Below are 22,476 nucleotides of genomic sequence, written 5' to 3' on the forward strand. Positions count from 1 at the left end.
CTTGAGTTCTTGTATAAGAAAGTAGAAAAGTGGATGATATCACTTGCATGAAAAAGAGCCTTTAAAATAATAAATGAAGATGTAATATCTCACCAAAGAAACACAATGGAGATTATGAAGATTATATTCAGTTCAGGACAGATAGCACAGTTTTTGTATCTGTCTTCCTGCATCTGTCGTAGGTCAAGACAATGACAGTATTTGTCCGATGATAACCTGCAGTTCAAACTGACAAAGTAGGCATTCTCTTTATGATACACAGTTATCATGTTAACAACTGCAAGTAAGAAAGGAACAAGAAGAAAATACAAAATTACTGGAACAGCATATTATTAGCTTGGGCACAAAAATGTCAGCGTTGTGCTACTGCTACTTGGAAATTAATCAACATGTTGTTGTTGTTTTTAAAGTGATGTGTGCAGTGTAAATTTTCATAAATGTTAGCTACTTTACAGAAACTGGGTCATATTTGTTTGATGCAGAAGATTGTTATTGCTACTTGTTAGTCAAAGTGCTTTGACTGACAAGTACAATTAAAATAAGATAAGTAAAACAGAAATAAAACAATAAAAAAAGAATAAAACTAAACAGAAGGACTAATAAGGGGAAAACTGGGGTAGCGACACAATGTTATGTCCAGGTTATTCCAAAGTTAGGAGCCCTAACGGCAAAAACATTGTTTAGGCCTTTATTTTGGAATAGCCCTAAAAACAACGCTTGAGGGGAGAATGTAAGATTGCTATAGGGTTAACATGTGTGCTGCTTTTGACTTGGAGCCAAGACACCACATGCTTTAAAAAGAATGACAATTCCAAGTCAGTAGCCAGGATTGCAGTATGTAGGTCTATTTGCTAATACCAATGAGAAAATGTGCTGCTGAACAGAGCTGAAGTAATCTACAGTAGCTTAGAGAAAACAAAAGCATGAATAACATTTTCATGACATTTAACTCTGGAGATGGATGTTACTGAGAGTGTGGGCTTTTCTCATTTCTCTCACATTTTATGCTTCCATTTCTTTGCTCTCCATCCTTCTGCCTGTAATTTGGAAATTTATCTCAGTGTGTCACCTTAAAGGAATTCCCAGTTCCTAAAATACATCTGAAGGAGATGGGAATGAGGACCTTTGCAGAAGGAGCTATAAGCAAAGATTAAGCAGCAACTTCAGGACCTGAACACTGAAACAAGCATAAAAGAGCCAGCCTTTGTGAGGATGCAGAGGTGGTCCCCTTATCTGCAAAGTATAAAAGAGGCATGACACACCAGGAATACAATGCTAAGGGTTAAAAACATGCATACAGAGTGTGTTAAGGGTTGAAAAATGTGTGTACAAGACGGATACATTAAAAACATAGCTAAAAAAAAAAAGGTATGGTTATGATCATGTAAAAATCACAGATAATTTTGTACAAGATCATTAAGTTAAAAGCGGGATGACTTTTTTAAATTTTGTTGTGTCTTTAAGTGCAGATGCTGGGTTCAGTTGTACTTGACTTATGTTACTCAAAGATGCCACTAGATGGCGCATACTGCTCAGGATGAATGCAAAACCTTGTTAGAGGCAAGTAAATGAAAATAAATAGTATATGAATATATAAACAGTGTTGATATTTTGTAGCCATAAAATCAAAATTTGTTTATATTCTTTGCACTTTAAGCACTTGTTGGCCATGTCTTAGAGTTGATATGCCTTTCCTGAAGAAAATCTTTGCACGCTTTGTTTTGTAGGGAAATACATTATCATACTGAAAAAAGGAAATTTCATCGTTACTGTCATAACCTGATTTTGACTGCTGGAATGAGAAAACTGTTGCCTGAGCAAGCAACTCAAAAACAGCCCCAAATAATATGTGAACTGTAGTGTGCTTGCTGAAAGTGAGCATGCTTGTAATTTTAAGCTGACTTTTTATGTTGTTTTTAGGAACCCTTACACGTGCATTGTTATTGTGTACTTAAGAAGTGTTTGGGGACTTTTGACATTAGCATTAGAACCACTGAAGGTAGTTATATCATTAGCTTGAAATGGATTGTGTGGTATAGAACAAATGATTTGGTCAAAATAAACATTCTGACTTGATGAACATGTCGGATAAAAACTGAAAAAGACAAGACTGCAAGACAGGGAAAAAATACATTTACTAAGCAAAAAGACATACATTTTGCAGCAAGAATACAAAGCACAAAACATGGTGTAAAAGGGCATTTTGTGAAAGCACTAAAAGGAAACTCCAAAGGTAATTTGGCACACTTTGGCTGCACACTTTCAAATATATTTGACCAGACAATGTCAGTGTTGGCCATCTGCCACCTGGAAACTTAAACCGTTAAAAATCTCCAAAATACATCAAGAATAAAGTCAAGAAAAAGATAAGCGACTATATTTACTACTACAGCTAAATGTCATTGGACAAGATTTTATAGTAAAGAAGTATAGATATCTAAAAATTGCTTAACCAAAACATTTTTCTAATATTTGTAGTAATTAAACTATTGCAGAGCACTATATTCAGAGGTAACATTTTCATCCCTGTAAGATTTGATTTGTTAATATTTGTGAAGTTTACAACATAGAGAAGATTTTTCAAAAGGTTTTCATTCAAACACAAAATGGAAATCCATCTATCCATCAATCCATCCATTACATCTGATGAGATCAATATTTATCCTTAGCAACTATACAAACGAATTCCTCAATTATCATCTATTATGTCATTCACAGTGGAGTACACTGCGTCATCTTCCTCTTCCTTCTTTTCTTGTTCACAGTGTTTCATCTCCCCCTCCAACATTTTACCGTCGTCTCCACCATCATCTACTTGTTCTTTTTTTATTATCCTCTTGATTTCAGCGTACTCCGTCTTTGTGCTTTCTCGCCTCCTTGCTGCCTTCGTTTTTAACAGGGAAAAATCAATGGTGGCATATTCCACTTCGTTTGTCCCACTGTTTGGGTTCAGCGTCTGGTTGTTTTGTAATGCTTGACCATCATATATCTGTTATAAAGTAAATAGTTTGAGTCATTTATCAGCTACAGGCACCCCAACATTGTGAGTACTATCTATGTATCTCGTGTATATTCTTTCATGCTTCCAAGGGGTGTGAGTTCTGCACCATATTCTAAGTCAAGCTATCCTATTTGTTTTGGTTTCTCTCTCCATCTGTCCCTTCCTGCATTGTGCTGGTGTAGGGGGTGCACCTGTAAATTGCGTCAATTTATCCTGAAGCCTCTGCCTACCATCACAGCTATGCCTGAGTTGTCAGCCCAGGTTTTCAATGATGCACCTGTCTAAAGTTGTATAATGTGTAGTGTCCATTAAAGGATTGGCTTTTCATTTCTGGGAAACAATCATCTTTTCCGACACTGTCTTGCTTGAAGCTGTCTTGTGTGTTGTTGTTTAGTGTTGAACTGGCAGACTGAGCTGACTTATTATTGTTTCACGTGATAGCGCTGTGCAGTGAGTGGTTCTTTTGGTGGGGTGGTTTGTTTTATAATAAGAGATGGTTCAGTGTGTGTGTGTGTGTGTGTGAGCGTGTGCGTGTGTGAGAGAGAGATTCCTATCTACATACTATGCATATACATCTGCCTTTAAGTAGCACAGAGATGTGAAAGATTTTTATTTTGATGCCTTGAAAAGATGAGTTTTATCTGGTTATGTGCAATTACCAGCTGCTGTTAATCCACTGAATCCAGCTAATGATTATTTTAATGATTTTTAATTTTGTTTCTCCCCTCTCTTTAGCTGTATAGGACTGGGTGTGGATTACCAGCAGCAGTGAGACTTCCTCCAAATGTATGCGAGATATTTGTGCAGAAACCCATTTGAACTATTTTAAGCTATATCAAAAAAGACGAATTAACATAAATACCAGTGGATCATCTGGACGTGTCAGCATCACAAAAGTGTCATTCAAATGTCCGGAACTCTTCATTTCTTTCCTGTAGAAAAGGGCATATTTACAGAAAAAACGTTGAAATGAATGTTAAATTGCATCTACAGAGAAACCTTAATAATAACTACAAAAATAAATTCTGTACCTGTAGCACTTTTTGGCCAAAAAGCAAACACCTGATGAAAGAACTGCACCAATCAAAAATGCAATGATAATTTCCAAAAATCGCCACCTAAGACCCGATGATGGCTCTGCATTCGAAGGAAACAACATGAAAAACCTGTTAACTCACATATTGAATTATATACAGTACACCTAATTGCTGGTCTAATGATTGTCTTAATTACATAGGTCATAGATTACATGGGTTAAAAAAATGGTAGTAAAAATGTCAAGTGGTTAAAAGTGTTAAAGAAAGGGTTTTAATTTAAAACAACAACAACAAAAACCAAACAAAACTTACCATCTGTTTTGGACAAGTTGTTGTTGATCAACAGGTTTTCTCTTTCTTCTCCATTTCCATTGTTGCTGACACATTCGACAGTGCTGTTGCCATGGTTTTTCACAGTTACACTGACAGTGCTGTTGACTGTGTGGTTTAATACACTGGTAATGACAGAGTACTCAGTGTGGTGATTCAACAGAGGCCATGTGATGTTAGGTAAAGGAAACCCTTCACTGATGCACACACAGGTCAAACCCTCAGACTGAAGCACACATCCTGAGCCATTCTGTATCTTTGTATGCCCTGTAAACATGTAACCAGAATCATAAAACAGGGGAAGCTGCAAGCTATAATGTTAATGAATTTCAGGTTAAAATGCCATCTACTTACAAGTCACAGTTACATCAACATATGAAGTCAGAGTTGTGTCCAGATGTTTTACTGTACAGATGTACTGCCCTGAATGTTCTGATGTCACATTATGGACGACAAGTGCAGCTGACCCAGTGTCATTGTGAAGGTTTGTGTCAGAACCGAGTTTAGACCACACAATCAGAGATGGAGGGAAACTTTCAACACTGCAGGTCAGATTCAGAACATCTCCCTTCTTAACAGTTGTATTTCCAATGATCTGAGCAGCCCTGTTATCTGTGGATGATATTTCAGTGGTTTATTTAAGGAGTTCAGAAACAACACTGGCATGTAATCATTCTTCACAGCTTAAACTGCAAAATTAACCTGCAAGATGGTAAGGCTGTTGATGACATCACTTTTTATGTTAACCAGTAATGTGACAATGTGTGGTACTTACATATTATTGTTATGGTGACGTTATTCTTTAGGGTATTATTCATATATTTAACTTTACAGATGTACTGCCCTGAATGTTCTGATGTCACATTATGGACGACAAGTGTAGCTGATCCAGTGTCATTGTGCAGGTTTGTGTCAGAACCAAGTTTAGACCACTCAATCACAGATGGAGGAAAGCTTTCAACACTGCAGGTCAGATTCAGAACATCTCCCTCCTTAACAGTTGTATTCCCAATGATCTGAGCAGCCCTGTTATCTGTAAAATACATTTCAGTGATTTCAGTGGTATATTTAAGGAGAGTGCAAGTTACACTGACATGTAATCATTCAACACAAAAAACCCCTGAAGGATAAGAATAATAAATACGTGAGTTTAATTAATGCAAAGTGTAAAATGCCACAAATGTCATTAAAATGCTAATTACAATTGGTCACTGTACAACATCAGAGGTTTCAAAAGGCTCCTAATACATTTCCTCTTAGTTCCCCTGTATAGTGCAGTCGACAGTGTTCCTCTTTCTGAATAAAGTTTTACTCTACATCTATAAATAAAAAAACATATTTGTACATCATCTTCAACTTTTCAAAATTATTTTAAGTGACAATTTTGACATTTAAAAAAAAAAAAAAATACAAGTAGTCACTGGTAACCAGGGGTCCCCAATCCCAGTCCACGAGGGCCGGTGTCCCTGCAGGTTTTAGATCTCACCCTGGGTCAACACACCTGAATCACATGATTAGTTCATTACCAGGCCTCTGGAAAACTCCAAGACATGTTGAGGAGGTAATTTTTCCATTTAAATCAGCTGTGATGGATCACAGACACATCTAAAACCTGCAGGGACACCGGCCCTCGTGGACTGGGATTGGGGACCCCTGATCTAAACATTTCAAAGCAAATACACACAAATGTTGATGATATCACATATTTAACGAGGTGCGGCTGTAAGAGTTATTCAAAAGAATTACACTAGTCTAAACTCACCATTTCAGGTACCAGATGAAACGAATATGACCACTGCTAAAAATGTTTAGCTTAAAAGCACAAAGTTGTGTACTTACATATCACTGTGACACTGATATCCTTCTTCAGGGTATTGTTCATATATGTAACTGCACAAATGTAGTGTCCAGAATGTTCTGCTGTTGCATTAGGGACGACAAGTGTAGCTGATCCAGTGTCATTGTGCAAGTTTGTGTCAGAACCAAGTTTAGACCACTCAATCATGGATGGAGGAAAACTTTCAACACTACAGGTCAGATTCAGAACATCTCCCTCCTCAACAGTTGTAACACCACTGATTGTAATTTCTTTCTTATCTGTGAGATAAAAATATACATTTTACAATAATGTGATTTCCTTTTAAGACTCTGCTGATCATTCAATAGATTTAAAAAATTAATATTAAAAAAAAGGGTTGCAAAGAACTCACGGTTCACATTTAGAGTGAAAGTCTTCTGTGTACTTTTTCCACCTGTGAAGCGGATTTTACAGGTAACAGTGGTGTTGTGCTGTTCAGCTGAAGATTTAAAGGTCAAAGTTGAGATGTGTCTCTGTCTGAAAGCTGTCAGATTCTCTGTCTTGAAATCAGTGCTGTTTCCTGTAATGTAAGATTCAGTCCCTCCTGCTCCTCTCCATGTCCAGGTGATTTCAGGAACAGATCCAGAGCAGAGACCAGGAGCAGTGCAGGTCAGTGTGGCCTGCTGTCCCTCTGTCAGTGTGGGAATCTTAACTCTGGTTTTCTGATTAAGACCTAATGTAAATACATTGCATTTGTAAAAACAGATTAACTACCTGAAGTTCGTCTAGAACATCATTCTGTTTTTCAAATAGTAAGATATTGTCAAGGCAAACAGTTTTAACAGGAACTGCTGCAGTTCCTACCAGCTACCATAGAGGTCAACAATTCTCCCAAAGAATGAATACTTCATTAAGGCCATAAAAATACTAAATATGTTATTGTACATGACTGAATATTTTTTTTCCACATGATTGTTCTTGGAATAGCTTTTCATACCTTTAACAGAGACAGTTACTCTCTGAATGAATGTGAATGCATCTTGTTGTCCATTCAGTTCACCAGTAACTCTGAGCTGATATGATCCAGAATCAGACTTTTTCAGATCATTAATGATGATGCTGCAGTTTTTCTGACTCACATCAGGCTCCAAACGTGACACTCGTCCTTCAAACGCAGGCTGAGCTTTTGTGTCTGTGTTTTTGTTGCTGTGAAATATTATGTCAGCATCAGTGCAAAATTTTTTAGATGCTTCACATTTGTACCAAACTACATGTTTGGGTGTAAACTCATCAGCAGTAGTGAAAGAACACGGGATCACAACACAGAGTCCAGCCTGTGCTGTTAGTTCTCGCTCAGTGAGGTTAAGACAGTATCCTCTGTCACAGTGTTGTTGCGCCAAGGCTGAGGCGCCTGTTAATGCAAAGGGAAAGATAAACAGTGAATGTAATATTTAGTTTGCAGCAATAACAATTATATGTAACTAGAAGAATAATAAAGGATAAATAATAAAGAGAAACAGGAACTCAACTGCCTACAGCATCCACACAATTAAAGATATTACAATAACTTTTATGTATTACACAACAACTATAATTTTCACATTAAATAGCCTATTATATATACAGGCTATGAAATTTGCCTGGATATTGATTAACAATATCTCTGGACATGTTTAAGAAAAAAATAAATTAAAATGGTACACATGATAATAGTAGAGATGTAAATACTAAAGGCACATATTTATGATCAACTGTAGATAATAATAAATTCTTATCATCTTTTTTTTTTTAAACATGTAAATATTTTTTTTTTAAACTACAAATATAGCAGAATTACAATAAAGGAGAAGATACAAACCTGTGTCAGCAATGTTGCCTTTTACAGAGACAAACAGAGCCGACCAGATGAGAACAAACATGTTCGATGCCCGAGACGTTCAGTCTCTCCCTCCACAGAATAACTTATCCAGCAGATGAGCAGCCTCTGCTGTTGTTTTATTTCACTAAGAATAACACAGTATTCTTGAGACTGCTTTCTTCCACCAGATTTTCTAACCTAATTACAAGATTACAGAAGAGAAGAGTCAAAACTTTTTTTAGCATTGCTGCTCACAGAGAAAAGCAGAATTGCCCAGATGAGTACAAACATGTTCGATGTTTGATGCTTGACATTGGTCAGTCTCTCCCTCCACAGATAAACTTTAATGCAGATAATGTAAACATGCAGAATTAGAACAAGGGATTGTCCACATTTTACATCATATATCTTAAAGGATGTCACATAATTTGTTTGCAGTTGTATGTATAAACTCTGTCTTAAAACATAGCTGTATCATTTCACTAATGTAACAACAGAAACAAAACAACAGTCCACCAGTCAGACCAGTTGTTTTGTCCAGCACAATTAACTTTTATCAGCAGTGCCATATAGAAGAAAAGGTGGAATTGTATTTATTTTTTTTACCTTTTTCCTGTCTTTCTCGTTCACTCTTCTCTCCACAGTGATCTCAGCTGACTGCCCTCGTTGTCTCTATTTTCTGTTTCTTCCTTGTTTTTGCACCAAGATTTCAGGAAGTTTCTCAGCACACATTTAAATTTTACTGAGCAAGACTGGCTTCTGTAAAAGCACCATCTTATATCAAACTGTGTAAATGTATTTCTCACTACATAAGCACTGAGAAATACAGCTGTTTCATTTGCTTAAAAAGACTCTACTGCTGAATCTCTGCAGGAAGAGTATTTTTTCTCTCTCTCAATAACTTGAAGCTGGTAAAGATTAAGGAATTGGAACTGGTGAAGAAACCTCATGTAACTGACAGTGTGTGATACATGCACAGTCGTGGCCGCAAGTTTTGGCTGTGGCATAAAGTTTCTTTTTCGTATACTTGCTGATCTTTTGCTGTCACTTGCATTTAATGTCTCACTGTATGTATACATCAAAAACATAAGTAGCAACAAATCCAAAGGCAACTACCCGACTGTAGGCCACAAATGATCTGAAATCACATTACTGGCACACTGGTACAGCACATGTGAGTGAAAGCTTCACAAGCAACAGTGGTGTGTAAATTCAAGAAACATAAGAAACATGTTTCCCTCCTGTTTCTCTTTCCCTCATTAATCCCTTGTGTATTTAAGCCCTGTGTCTTCCTTTGCTCTTTGTTGTGTCGTCCCCTCACAGTGCTGTGTTTTTCTTCCATGCTCCTGGTAATGTTCTGGTTCTCTGTTTCCTGGTTCTCTAGTTTGAGCTACTCATTTTGAGTTTCTAGTTTAGTTTTCTTGTATTTTATTTTCAAGTTTTTCTACAGCAATAAAGCTGCCGTTTTGAGTTTATACCTTTGTGTATGAGTCCTGCTTTGAGGTTCTTCATCCTGCCTGGCACATTGCATACTTTGACATTTTTGGGGATTTAGCAGATTTCAAAGTTTCATACATGCAGTCATATTGCAGAGTTCTCATAAGTAATATTTTTACGTGAATCAAAATAAGTAGTATTTAAAGGGAAATCTCAGAATGTCTGTTATTGTTTTATTTTAATATCAATATTCAGTAAGCCAAAAATAACTAAAAGTAGTAACATGTACAGTAAATTTAATGGTCAAGACAAAGGGTGTTTTCACATCCTCTTTTAAGCTGAAAGAGAAAAAGTGTTGAATAGCCTAATAGGCAGTTGTGTGTGTTTAGCTGTTTCTTTGAACCACCAAAGTAGCTCAGAGAAACAGCTTGCCACTGGCTTTCATGTTGGCAAAATGATTGTAAGTCACATATTTTGTCCAACTGTGCTTCAATGCTTTGGCAAGACACACATGCAAGTTTCCCTTCCTATAAAATTTAAGTAACATTGTTACTTAAAAAACCTACTCAGGGATTTGTATTTCATTCTTGATGTGAAGTTATGAGTTGGGATAATGAGATTAAAGTGTGGAATAATCTCCAAATGATACTATATGGATGAATAAAATTAATATACGTAGATGAACTGCTTATTCTTATTATCATGTCAATGCAATGGTCTTGGAAAAGCTTCAACAATATCTACAACTGACAGAATCCATAACATGTAATCTGTAAATATCTTTGCTCCACAATGATGCTACTGGAACTCTGTGTGGCATTTATCTGCACTCTAATCTGAGGTGCTATAAACTTGCAATTGCTGCGGCTGGTGACTCGGATGAATTTATCCTCACCAGCAAAGGTGATTTTTGGTCTTCCTTCCTGCAGTGGTCCTCATGTGAGCCAGTTTCATTGTAGCGCTTGATGGTTTTTGCGACTGCACTTGGGGACACAGTCAAAGTTTTAGCAATTTTCCAGACTGACTGACCTTCAGTTCATAAATTAATGATGGACTGTTGTTTCTCCTTACTTCGTTGATTGGTTCTTGCCATAATTTGAATTCTAACAGTTGTCAAATAAGGCTGTCAGCTGTGTACCAACCTGACTTCTGCACAGCACAACTAATGGTCATAACTCCATTAAGAAGGCAAGAAATTCCACAAATGAATCGTGACAAGGCACACCTGTGAACTGAAAACCATTTCAGGTGATCATGAAGCTCATTGACAGAGAAGGCCAAGGGTTTGCAGAGCAAATTTCAATCACTTTCATCTTTGCTACATAATTCCATGTATCTTGCTTCATATTTTTGATGTCTTCAGTATGTATCTAGCTGTTCTGGAGCTGATAAATGTAACTTTCACTATTCAGTGAGTCAGATGATTATGAGGGATCAATCCCAGTGTCTCTGCTTTAAACTGAAATGTTATTTATGTCATTTCCTCCTTATTTGCGTCCTCTGTTTTTGTGATCAGTGTCTTGTAAATTACTCTAAATACTGCTACTCATTATTGCCCCTGTCAAGAATAGCACATTTTCATATATGCATATCTTCATCCTATCCACAGGTTGCAGGTTCTGTGAATGTAATTGGTAGCCTATTTATTTGCAAGCTTATATTTTAAGCATTTCCACATGTAAGTAAATTCATTGTGTGTAATCAGCTAGATCAATGATTCCCAAAGTATGGGCTGTGTACAAAGGTACTGAAGGTGGAAATTCAGTTTTAAAATACTTACAGGTGCACATTTATGTAAAAGTATTTACACACATATTTACAGTGTGAGTGGGTCATACATTGACCTTTACACTTTGCATATGTTTACTTTATTTCTTTCTCCCAATCAAGCTGGCCTAAAAATGAGTTTGAGCTACTTGTGATTGGTAATCACACAAGTGTGAAGGTGTAGGATGAGATGAGAGTCAAATTGTTAAAGGGTGGTATTTATTCAGTTAGCTGTTTTCTGCAGTGACATGCATGTTCTGTCCTTGATTTGGTTTAACACTTTTTTTTAGCTCCTATTTGAAGAGAAAGACTAATTTAAGATTTGTTGTATACAATCGCTCAGTGTATCAAGACTTAAACGTTTTAGCGAAGTCATATTGGATTTGCTAAGTATAAAAATGCTTGCTTAATATAAATGCATTGTTTTTATGTTTATGAAATTATTCATTATGTTGGTTGCATTTGAATTGAAGAACATTCTGATTAACTAGATATATAGAGACATGTATTCAACAGTGAGAAGCAGCTACATTGAAACAATGACTCTGGCAGTGCTAACTACATGGCTCGCACATGAAATATATATTAAATCATAGCAAATTGGAACAAATGTTGGAAAGTCTTTAAGAGTTAGACATTAATCTAAGGCAGTGTTTCCCAACCACTGTGCCGTGGCACATAGGTGTGCCGTAAAAATGATCAGGTGGCCGTGGAAGATTATCTGGTTCCACCTGATTAGTACTCTAAGCGACCGGAATGAGTAACAGGCTGAACAATTACATTCTCTTTCTCTAGAGGGCAGTTACCTGCTCTAATTAAATGGGTTGCCAACTGTCAGTAAAATAGAAGAACACAAAGAAGAAATTACATAATAGTCATGCTATGAGACGACGCAACGCCTAATAGCAAAAGATAAACATTTGAAAAAAAAAGAAAAAGTAGTCAGTAGCACCTGAGTCCTGGAGAAAATTCCGACCCAGATGAAGGCCCTAGCATGAGTAGGGGTCAGAAGAAAGCATAAAAGGTGAACTCGGGACAAACCAATTCCGCTGTGCCTGGTGCACGGGGAAAAATTATCAATTGTTTGGTGGTGTGCCATGTGATTTTTCTAATGGGAAATATGTGCCGTGGCTCCAAAAGGTTGGGAAACACTGATCTAAGGCACTTCCAGTCCCAAACTACATGTAACTCATATGTGGTGTGACAGAGCTGTATGACTGCACTTGTTTTTAAGATGCACTGATTTTTATGATTTGACTTCAAATATGAAACACTGTATCTGACAAAGGACAGCCTCCTGCAATAGGCTAAATTATCTGTTAAATGATAACACCTCAGAATGCATGAGGGACACTGCTGGTGGTAAATGAAAGGAAAGTGGAAAGGAATCATTGTGGAAGGACTGTGATGTTGATTTGTTTCTTAGATTGGGTGCTTTTCATATCTGTTTTGAAGAATGTGTGAGTGCAGGCAACCAGTAAGTACAGTCAAGGCTTGCTGTCACATGTTACACTGCATGTTTAACAGCTGTTGTGTTCAGAATTTTTGGAAGAACTCTCAGGAGAAAGGTTTGTCTTTTAAAAAAGGATTTAGTTCTCTTTTGGCAGTTGAAATTAAGTTTACACAGCGCTGTGGAAATCTATGTGAACCAGCAGCATGTTTCACAAAAAGGATGACCCTCAAAAGGGCTATACAACATTATATAGTGAGACAGAAACATAAATTATAGCAGCTATCTTCCTCCCGCACGGACGTGGCAGTCTTGGTGTTTGCTCCGAAGCATCCTCATATCTTCGTGACCTTGTCTGGTATCCGCTCCCTCCTCTGTAAGAGACAGAAAAGGAAAAAACTTCCCTGCCTAACCTTGATAATCTAATGCTATTATCCATCGTTCTTCTAGTGATTCAAAGTTGGTTTAGAACAGAGGTTCCCAAAGTGTCCTTTTTTCAATAAACTGGCAAATCTACTCCTTAAATGCACTGCAACGCTTTATCTGACCAAGTCATGCTGAGTAATGTTGTAGATAGGGTTTTTTTCACCTTACAGTGGCTTGCAAAAGTATTCGGCCCCCTTGAACTTTTCCACATTTTGTCACATTACAGCCACAAACACGAATCAATTTTATTGGAATTCCACGTGAAAGACCAACACAAAGTGGTGTACACGTGAGAAGTGGAACGAAAATCATACATGATTCCAAACATTTTTTACAAATAAATAACTGCAAAGTGGGGTGTGCGTAATTATTCAGCCCCCTGAGTCAATACTTTGTAGAACCACCTTTTGCTGCAATTACAGCTGCCAGTCTTTTAGGGTATGTCTCTACCAGCTTTGCACATCTACAGACTGAAATTCTTGCCCATTCTTCTTTGCAAAACAGCTCCAGCTCAGTCAGATTAGATGGACAGCGTTTGTGAACAGCAGTTTTCAGATCTTGCCACAGATTCTCGATTGGATTTAGACACCACACAGGTCAGGGATAGAGTTATTGAGAAATTAAAAGCAGGCTCAGGCTACAAAAAGATTTCCCAAGCCCTGAACATCCCACGGAGCACTGTTCAAGTGATCATTCAGAAATGGAAGGAGTATGGCACAACTGTAAACCTACCAAGACAAGGCCGTCCACCTAAACTCACAGGCCGAACAAGGAGAGCGCTGATCAGAAATGCAGCCAAGAGCCCCATAGTGACTCTGGACGAGCTGCAGAGATCTACAGCTCAGGTGGGGGAATCTGTCCATAGGACAACTATTAGTCGTGCACTGCACAAAGTTGGCCTTTATGGAAGAGTGGCAAGAAGAAAGCCATTGTTAACAGAAAACCATAAGAAGTCCCGTTTGCAGTTTGCCACAAGCCATGTGGGGACACAGCAAACATGTGGAAGAAGGTGCTCTGGTCAGATGAGACCAAAATGGAACTTTTGGCCAAAATGCAAAACGCTATGTGTGGCGGAAAACTAACACTGCACATCACTCTGAACACACCATCCCCACTGTCAAATATGGTGGTGGCAGCATTATGCTCTGGGGGTGCATCTCTTCAGCAGGGACAGGGAAGCTGGTCAGAGTTGATGGGAAGATGGATGGAGCCAAATACAGGGCAATCTTGGAAGAAAACCTCTTGGAGTCTGCAAAAGACTTGAGACTGGGGCAGAGGTTCACCTTCCAGCAGGACAACGACCCTAAACATAAAGCCAGGGCAACAATGGAATGGTTTAAAACAAAACATATCCATGTGTTAGAATGGCCCAGTCAAAGTCCAGATCTAAATCCAATCGAGAATCTGTGGCAAGATCTGAAAACTGCTGTTCACAAACGCTGTCCATCTAATCTGACTGAGCTGGAGCTGTTTTGCAAAGAAGAATGGGCAAGAATTTCAGTCTGTAGATGTGCAAAGCTGGTAGAGACATACCCTAAAAGACTGGCAGCTGTAATTGCAGCAAAAGGTGGTTCTACAAAGTATTGACTCAGGGGGCTGAATAATTACGCACACCCCACTTTGCAGTTATTTATTTGTAAAAAATGTTTGGAATCATGTATGATTTTCGTTCCACTTCTCACATGTACACCACTTTGTATTGGTCTTTCACGTGGAATTCCAATAAAATTGATTCATGTTTGTGGCTGTAATGTGACAAAATGTGGAAAAGTTCAAAGGGGCCAAATACTTTTGCAAGCCACTGTATTACGCCTGCTAGCTCATTTCTTCCGCTTGATATAAGAGTTTGCTAAATGAACCATTAGCTGAACAATCACAGTTCTAAATACGATTAAAATATTTTATTTGAAAAATACTACAACTAAAAGATGTTTGTCTTTGTATTAAGAAATGTACTCGTTCCTCCATCTTTTTACTGCTGCAAAGATGAAAGAGAAACATTTATGTCTAGGATGCAGGTTTGGAGAAGGATCTCTTCAGCCAAACAAAAAGATACAGAAAATGCTTTGTTTGACCTGAAATAGGTCCATAAAATATGGAACAGTTTTTGTTTGTTTCTTTTTTTTGTTTGGTTCTTTAGCCATCAGAATTATTGTCTGAAGGCCAAGAAAGATGCCCAGTGGACTTACTTTACCAAGTGCATCATCACGGCCTTGCTGTATTGGTGCATTTGATTGACATTTGTTATTATTATTATTTATTTATTTATTTTATTTTATTTTCCGTTGTTACAGCTGGGACAGACATGACTGGGGAATAGGGAAGGGAGAAAGTAAGAAATAAAGAGACAGAAGTAAAGAAAAACAGAGGGGAAGAGGGACAGAGAGAAAGGGCACTTAAAAAATCACCTGGATCACTTTTTAGAGAAAAAAAGAAGAGAAAACAAGCAAAAAAAGAGAGCAACATAATAAACAGATCACCATCGCAATAATCTAGCTAATTGTAAATAATAGTAAATACTAAATATTGAATGTTATTGTGCAGCACACAAGACCGACAGCACACAATGTGCTTTGAGGCAGCAGCCAAGAAAGGTGTAGTTTGTGTCTGTGTACACCCATGTGTACACCTGTGTGCACACCTGTGTGGATGAGCGCGCTTCTATTCAAAAGGGTTCTCCTCGTAATGATCTGCTAGGGGGTGTGGGGAGCCATAGCCCATACCCCAGGACATGAAGCATGCATGGAGGAGATCCAGGCTCCAGACATCCAGAGGCTCCCAGAGTGTGTGAGCCCAAGGATGACCATCGGAGGGGCAACAGTTTCACTGTCAGCAGCCAGCTGCGCCACAGTGGACCTAGCCACAGGCCCGGAGGCCGGAGGCCAGAGGCCTGAGGGTCCCCCACCCCCCAGAAGGGGCCCACCGAGCCACAGGCACCAGGTCCCACCAAGCAGCCACCGGGAGTGTGTCGGTACATACCTGAGCACCCAACCCCAGACACCACGGACCACCAACGCACTGACATCTGAGGGCATCAGCCACCGGCAGGGAGTGTGGTGAGGAGACAGGCCTCCATACCTTTGAGGGCCTGAGATGTTCCCAGAGGGGTGGAGTCTAAGACGCAACCTGACATATATAGACACAGATGAACAGGTACACACAGACACAAAGGTGCATTTCCACCCTCATGCACACATATACAAATACTCAGAATTCACCCAACGTGGAGACAAACACAAATGGACACTGTACACACAATCACACTCCCCAAACATACTCTATCCCCCAGGTCCAGGTACTCTTGCCCCCAGAGGGAGAAACCTGCTCCTAGTTTAATAGGTGTGGAACAGTTTAATACCACCACCATGGGAAGCAGAGCATTCAGCTGCTCTGCTCCCAGGCTGTGGAACTCTCTACTCCCAGAAATAAGAAACATTGGTTCTCTCCCCCAGTTTAAATCCCAACTCAAAACTCATCTCTTCAAATCTGCATATTCACTGTGAATCCACTGTTTGTTAATTTTAGCTTGTGCTTTTGTTTTATTGTTCTTATTCTGCCATTGTTTTACTAAGTGTTTTATCCTATTGTAAAGTGTCCGTGGGTGACTTGAAAGGCGCTCATAAATAAAATTTATTATTATTATTATTATTAATATCTGAGGAAACCTGCTTGTGTTACATGATTCAGGCTAACAGAATTAGATGTTTAAAAAATGTTCATTTTTATTCATTCATCATGCATAATCAAACAACATGCAAAAAGCCATCTCCAAGGCAGCAGCAGACTCACAGTTCCATAACAGACCATTTTAACCACTTGACTTGTGGCACAAATGGCTTACTCTGCCCCCTACAGGCGAGTGTAATGAATGGCCAAAGGATGCAACCAAATAGCATAGGTTAAATAAGCAAAGACTACTGTCTTTGTCTTGTGACTGTACTGACATTATTTTTGAATGTAAAATAGACAAGTAAATGTTCTAAATAAAATAAATATTAGGATTATGCCATGCAGTCAGAAAAATTGACATTAAGACACCTGAATTATTCTGCTGATTAATGTTCGCCCATAGGAACCATATTGGTTCTTAAAAAGCATTTTTTCTGTCTCGCTGACCACTATGAACAAAATATCTAACATAAAACTTGAATTGAAGCATAGCAAAAATAACAGCGGTGGTTGCATGTTGGGCTACTATATTGGCACAAAATAACAGTGGAACAATTCAATTCTGTCCAACTTCATTTGTTCACTTTGCTGACTTAATGAATTTTCATGTTCCCTGCTGTAGCATGTAGAGGTTCACAGCATTGTGGAAATAGTTCAAAAGATCATTATTCATACATCTGATGAGATCAAGGAACTTTTATCCCAGGTAGCTCCACAGTAAAACATTCCTCAAATTTCACTGATTATGTCATTCACAATGGAGTACACTGCTTCGTCCCCCCCTTCCTCATTTTCTGGTTCACGGTATTTCATCTCCAACTCCACCACCATCTCATCTTCTTTGGCATCTAACAATTCATCTTCCTCTTCAGCATCTTCACGTTGTTCTTTGACTGCTTTATTAATTTCACCATACTCTGTCTTCGTGCTCTCCTGCTTTCTTCCATTTCTTTTCAACAGGGAAAAATTAATTGTAGCATATTGCACTTCTTTTCTTCCGCTGTTTGAGTTTAGCATCTGACTGCCTTGAAATACTGGACCGTCACATATCTGTTGAGTACAAAGTAAATAATATGACTTAGTCATGCCCCTCTTGTATATTTATATTCTGCTTCATACACAAAATTCTTTAGCTTCTGCTTATTTTTGCATCAGCTTGAAGAAAAAAATGAACCCTGAATTACTTTTATCCTTTACAATGCACTTGAAAAGATGCTGCAGAGTGTGACAGAAACAAGATGCTACATGATCTAAGCTTTAAGTCTTTGTATATATGAAATTAATGTTGCATGATGATTTGACCAACTTAGCTGCTACATGCAATATCAGTGACCTGGTCATCAAATTCTGGCAACAAACTGACAGTTCTTCTTTTCATATTATTGGGCGTGTTTTGTGAATATTTGTTATTATTATTGTTATTGCTTCTCAGAATCAAGGAAAAGTCTCTCATGAGAGCAGAACTTTTGTGTGAGCAAATATATAATAATATAAATAATATATTTTTTGATATTGAAGTGAGTTTCCAGCTACTAACTGAATTGGTAAACAAACAAAACATCATTATCATACCTACAACAGTGCAACATCCAAAATATTCTTGAGTATAGCATATATTGAAAACTGACTGAGCTATATAAAATGTTGTAGTTATTCAAGTAAGAGATGCATCCAAAAGATAAATGTGGACACTTCAGTATTCTAAACATTTGTGCAGAAAATCATGTTTCAATAGGAGCCAAAGCCAGGAGCATGTCAAAGAAGCCAAAAGAACATAAATACCATTTTATCATTTCGACGTGTCTCCATCTCCAAAGTCTCATCAGAATTTCTGGAGCTCTTCTTTTTTTTTCTGGAAAAAACGTTAATTTTATAGGACATGTTTACAAATATATATTAAAATGTATGTACAGAGAAAACCTTATCATAACGACTAAAGTAAATGTTGTACCTGTAGCAATTTTTGACCAAACAGTGCATGATTACTGAAAAAAGTACCCCAGTCAAAAAGACAATGATGACTTTCAGGAATCCCAACCTGAAACTAGATGGTTCTTCTGCAAGAAAAGGACAAAAGTTAATGTTCGTGGTTTCTGAATTATATTGTAACAACCCTTTTGGGTTATAGCACCACTAGGGGGGGTTGCCCTACTATTGTAGTAGTTGTGGGAGTCTCCTAGTGGGTGTGTGTTGTTAGCGGCATCCATTTTCATGCTGCTCATGTTCCTTCTCTCTAAGAAACCTTACCGTTGTAACGGCCTGGCGCCTGCGACTACCGATCCCCGCACATGTATGTACGGACAGAGTGGAGCCGTGGAGACCTGGCTTGTATGGTGTATTGTTGCTGACACCAAATAAAGGTCTGTTATTGGATTTAACCGACTGGCTTCGGGTATTTCAGCTAACCTCCACACCACATGCCTGCTGGACCTGCTAGCCGCTCCCGCCTCGCCAGACTGCTGTTACAATATGTAGTACAATTATACACCAGTTGTTGTGTTGAAAATGCAGTACTAAAAATCTGAAAATGTTAAAGTGCAAAGTGTTTAGATGAAAATCACATACCATGTTTTTTTTGGACCAGCAGGTTTTCTCTTTCTTCTCCATTTCCATTGTTGCTGACACATTCAACAGTGCTGTTGCCATGTTTTTTTACAGTTAGACTGACAGTGCTGTTGACTGTGTGGTTTGACACAGTAGTAATGAGAGTATACTGAGTGTGGTTTTCTAGGAGCGGCCATTTGATGGTAGGTAAGGGAAACCCTTCACTGATACACACACAGGTCAAAGCATCTGACTGAAGCACACATCCAGAGCCATTCTGTATCTTTGTATGCCCTGTAAACATGTAACCAGAATCATAAAACAAGGTCAGGTATGATTTTAATACAACTCAGATTCAATATTCATATCATCCACTTACATGTCAGAGTCACATTGACATATGAAGTCAGTGTTTTGTCCAGATGTTTTGCCATACAGATGTACTGCCCAGAATTTTCTGCTTTCACATTCAGGGTGACAAGTGTAGCAGATCCAGTATTATTGTGCAGGTCAGTGTTTCTGGTCTGAAGGTTTGTGTTGGAAGGAACTTTTTTCCACACAATATGAGCTGGAGGGAAACTTTCAACACTGCAGGTCAGATTCAGAACATTTCCCTCCCTCACACTTGTCACCCCAGTGATTTTAACTTCCTTCACATCTGTGAGACAAAAAATATAAATTAAACAATCATGTAGTTTCCTTAACTTTTGGACTTTCATGAAAAGCTTTAATGGCGCTGTAAACTTCAGTAGATTAAAAAAACAAAAACATTGAGACTGTAAAAAAACTCACAGTTTACTTTCAAAGTTGAAGTCTCTTCTGTAGTTGTTTCACCTGTGAAGCGGATTTTACAGGTAACAGTGGTGTTGTGCTGTTCAGCTGAAGATTTAAAGGTCAAAGTTGAGATGTGTCTCTGTGTGAAACCCGTCAGATTCTCAGTCTTGAAATCAGTGCTGTTTCCTGTAATGTAAGATTCAGTCCCTCCTGCTCCTCTCCATGTCCAGGTGATTTCAGGAACAGATCCAGAGCAGAGACCAGGAGCAGTGCAGGTCAGTGTGGCCTGCTGTCCCTCTGTCAGTGTGGGAATCATTACTGTGGGCTTCTGTTTAATACCTAATGGAAATAAATTGCATTTATGAAGCCAGATTAACTACCCGAAGTTCATCTACTACATCAATCTGACTTTCAAATAATACCATATTTAGTGAAAATCATAGTTTTACCAGGAACTGCTGCAGTTCCTACCAGCTACCATAGAGGCCAACAATTCCCCAAAAGAATGAATACTTCATTAAGACCTTAAAAATACTAAATATGTTATTGTTATGAATATTTTTTTCTACACGATTGTTCTTGGAATAGCTTTTCATACCTTTAACAGAGACAGTTACTCTCTGACTGAATGTGAATCCATCTTGTTGTCCATCCCGTACACCAGTAACTCTGAGCTGATATGATCCAGAATCAGACTCTTTGAGATCATTAATGATGATGCTGCAGTTTTTCTGACTCACATCAGTCTCCAAACGTGACACTCGTCCTTCAAACGCAGCCTGAGCTTTTTTGTCTGTGTTTTTGTTGCTGTGAAATATTATGTCAGTTTCGCTGCAACTGTGTTTAGCTGCTTCACATTTGTACCAAACTACATGTTGGGGTTTAAACTCATCAGCATTAGTGAAAGAACACGGGATCACAACACAGAGTCCAGCCTCTGCTGTTAGTTCTCGCTCACTCAGAGTAACACAGTATCTTCCAACACAGTGTTGTTGTCCCCAGGCTGAGGCACCTGTTAATGCAAAGGGAAAGATAAACATAGTGAAAGGAATATTTAGTTTGTAGCAATAACAATTATATCTAATTAAAGATATTACAGTAACTTTTATGTTTTACACAAGTTGCTTGTTTGTGCTATACACAAAAACTATAATTTTCACATTTTACAGCCTATTAAATCCAGACTATGAAATCTGCCTGGATATTGATTAACAATATCTCAGGACATTTTTAACAAAAAATATTTTAAAATGGCACACAACATGATAGTAAAGATGTAAATAGTAAAGGCACACATTTATGATGAACTGTCGATAATAATACATTCTTATCATCTTTTTCACATGCAAATATTTTTTTTAAAAACTACAAATATAGCAGAGTTACAATAAAGGAGAAGATACACACCTGTGTCAGCAATGCTGCCTTTTACAGAGACAAACAGAGCCGACCAGGTGAGAACAAACATGTTCGATGCTCGAGATGTTCAGTCTCTCCCTTCACAGAATAAATTATCCAGCAGATGAAGCAAACATGCAGAAATCAAAACAAAAATGAAAACAAAAAGTCAACAGCTCACATCACACAGCTCAATGAAAAATGTTGCACGCTTAGCTTTGAGCGATGCTCATAGCGATGTGTTCTTTACCAGTATATTAGCTGCCAAATAAGAGTACAGCATTTGGTCATTCATAATATTTAATTAATAATTACTGGTCTTATTCCCCATCACTGCTACAGATGTGAAAACGTCTTTACATTTCTTATTTTAAAAATATATTTTGAAACACATTAAACTTTATTTTTACCTGTTTTACTTTATTCTTCAACACTGTCTTCTCACTGATGTCTGCTGACTCTCTAAACTGAAGTTTTTCATCCTCGCCTCTGTTCTTTTTCTTCCTCCTCCTTCTTGCAACAAGATTTCAGGAAGTTTCTCAGTTAACCACTTAAATTTACAGACTGACATTTAACTTCCACTGTACGCTATGTATAATTATAAAATGTTCATTGTTTATTAAATAATTTATGTTTTTAAAACAAAATGTTATCTTGAGATTTTGATTTTCCAGCAATGGTGCCCCAATAAGTTTATATATTCATATAGCATCAAATCATCATCATTTGCTTCAAGGTCCTTTACACTGTGAGGTAAAGATCCCACAATATTAGAGTGAAAACATAACTTGTATATAACATTTAGCTTATCTTTACATCAGTTCAACATCATACAACTGATACAAGATAATTATTTTGCTACATGAGTGCTTTCTTATGTACTCAGTGTGAAAAAAAAATAAAGTTCCTTGAGATAGATTGACAGCTTTAAAGAGCAAGAGCAGAAGTGTTTGCAGCCTCTCTGCAAACACTTCTGCATGTTTAAGC

At 37.9% G+C, this 22,476-nt stretch overlaps 2 protein-coding genes across 2 annotated transcripts; both read right to left on the minus strand.

Annotated features, from left to right (window-relative positions):
* Positions 1-2,127: 2,127 nt before the first annotated feature.
* Positions 2,128-8,862, minus strand: LOC116325124 (sialic acid-binding Ig-like lectin 11). Its single transcript, XM_039619128.1, has 11 exons — positions 8,631-8,862; positions 8,025-8,222; positions 7,164-7,577; positions 6,579-6,899; positions 6,208-6,465; positions 5,144-5,401; positions 4,723-4,980; positions 4,351-4,635; positions 4,033-4,138; positions 3,864-3,933; positions 2,128-2,989 (listed from the first exon to the last, which is right to left on the minus strand). The coding sequence occupies exons 2-11, from the start codon at positions 8,083-8,085 to the stop codon at positions 2,690-2,692; spliced, it is 2,331 nt and encodes a 776-aa protein (XP_039475062.1). The 5' UTR covers positions 8,086-8,222; positions 8,631-8,862; the 3' UTR covers positions 2,128-2,689.
* An 8,018-nt stretch (positions 8,863-16,880) lies between these two features.
* LOC120442782 (sialic acid-binding Ig-like lectin 14) lies at positions 16,881-21,584 on the minus strand. The gene is made up of 9 exons (XM_039620026.1): positions 21,499-21,584; positions 20,690-21,103; positions 20,110-20,430; positions 19,697-19,975; positions 19,339-19,611; positions 19,021-19,232; positions 18,772-18,830; positions 18,556-18,625; positions 16,881-17,823 (listed from the first exon to the last, which is right to left on the minus strand). Exons 1-6 carry the CDS (start codon positions 21,557-21,559, stop codon positions 19,207-19,209), a joined length of 1,374 nt encoding a protein of 457 aa, XP_039475960.1. The 5' UTR covers positions 21,560-21,584; the 3' UTR covers positions 16,881-17,823; positions 18,556-18,625; positions 18,772-18,830; positions 19,021-19,206.
* Between the last annotated feature and the right edge of the window lie 892 nt (positions 21,585-22,476).

Source organism: Oreochromis aureus, linkage group 11 (genome assembly GCF_013358895.1).
Source record: "Oreochromis aureus strain Israel breed Guangdong linkage group 11, ZZ_aureus, whole genome shotgun sequence".
In the NCBI taxonomy this organism is placed as follows: Eukaryota; Metazoa; Chordata; class Actinopteri; order Cichliformes; family Cichlidae; genus Oreochromis; species Oreochromis aureus.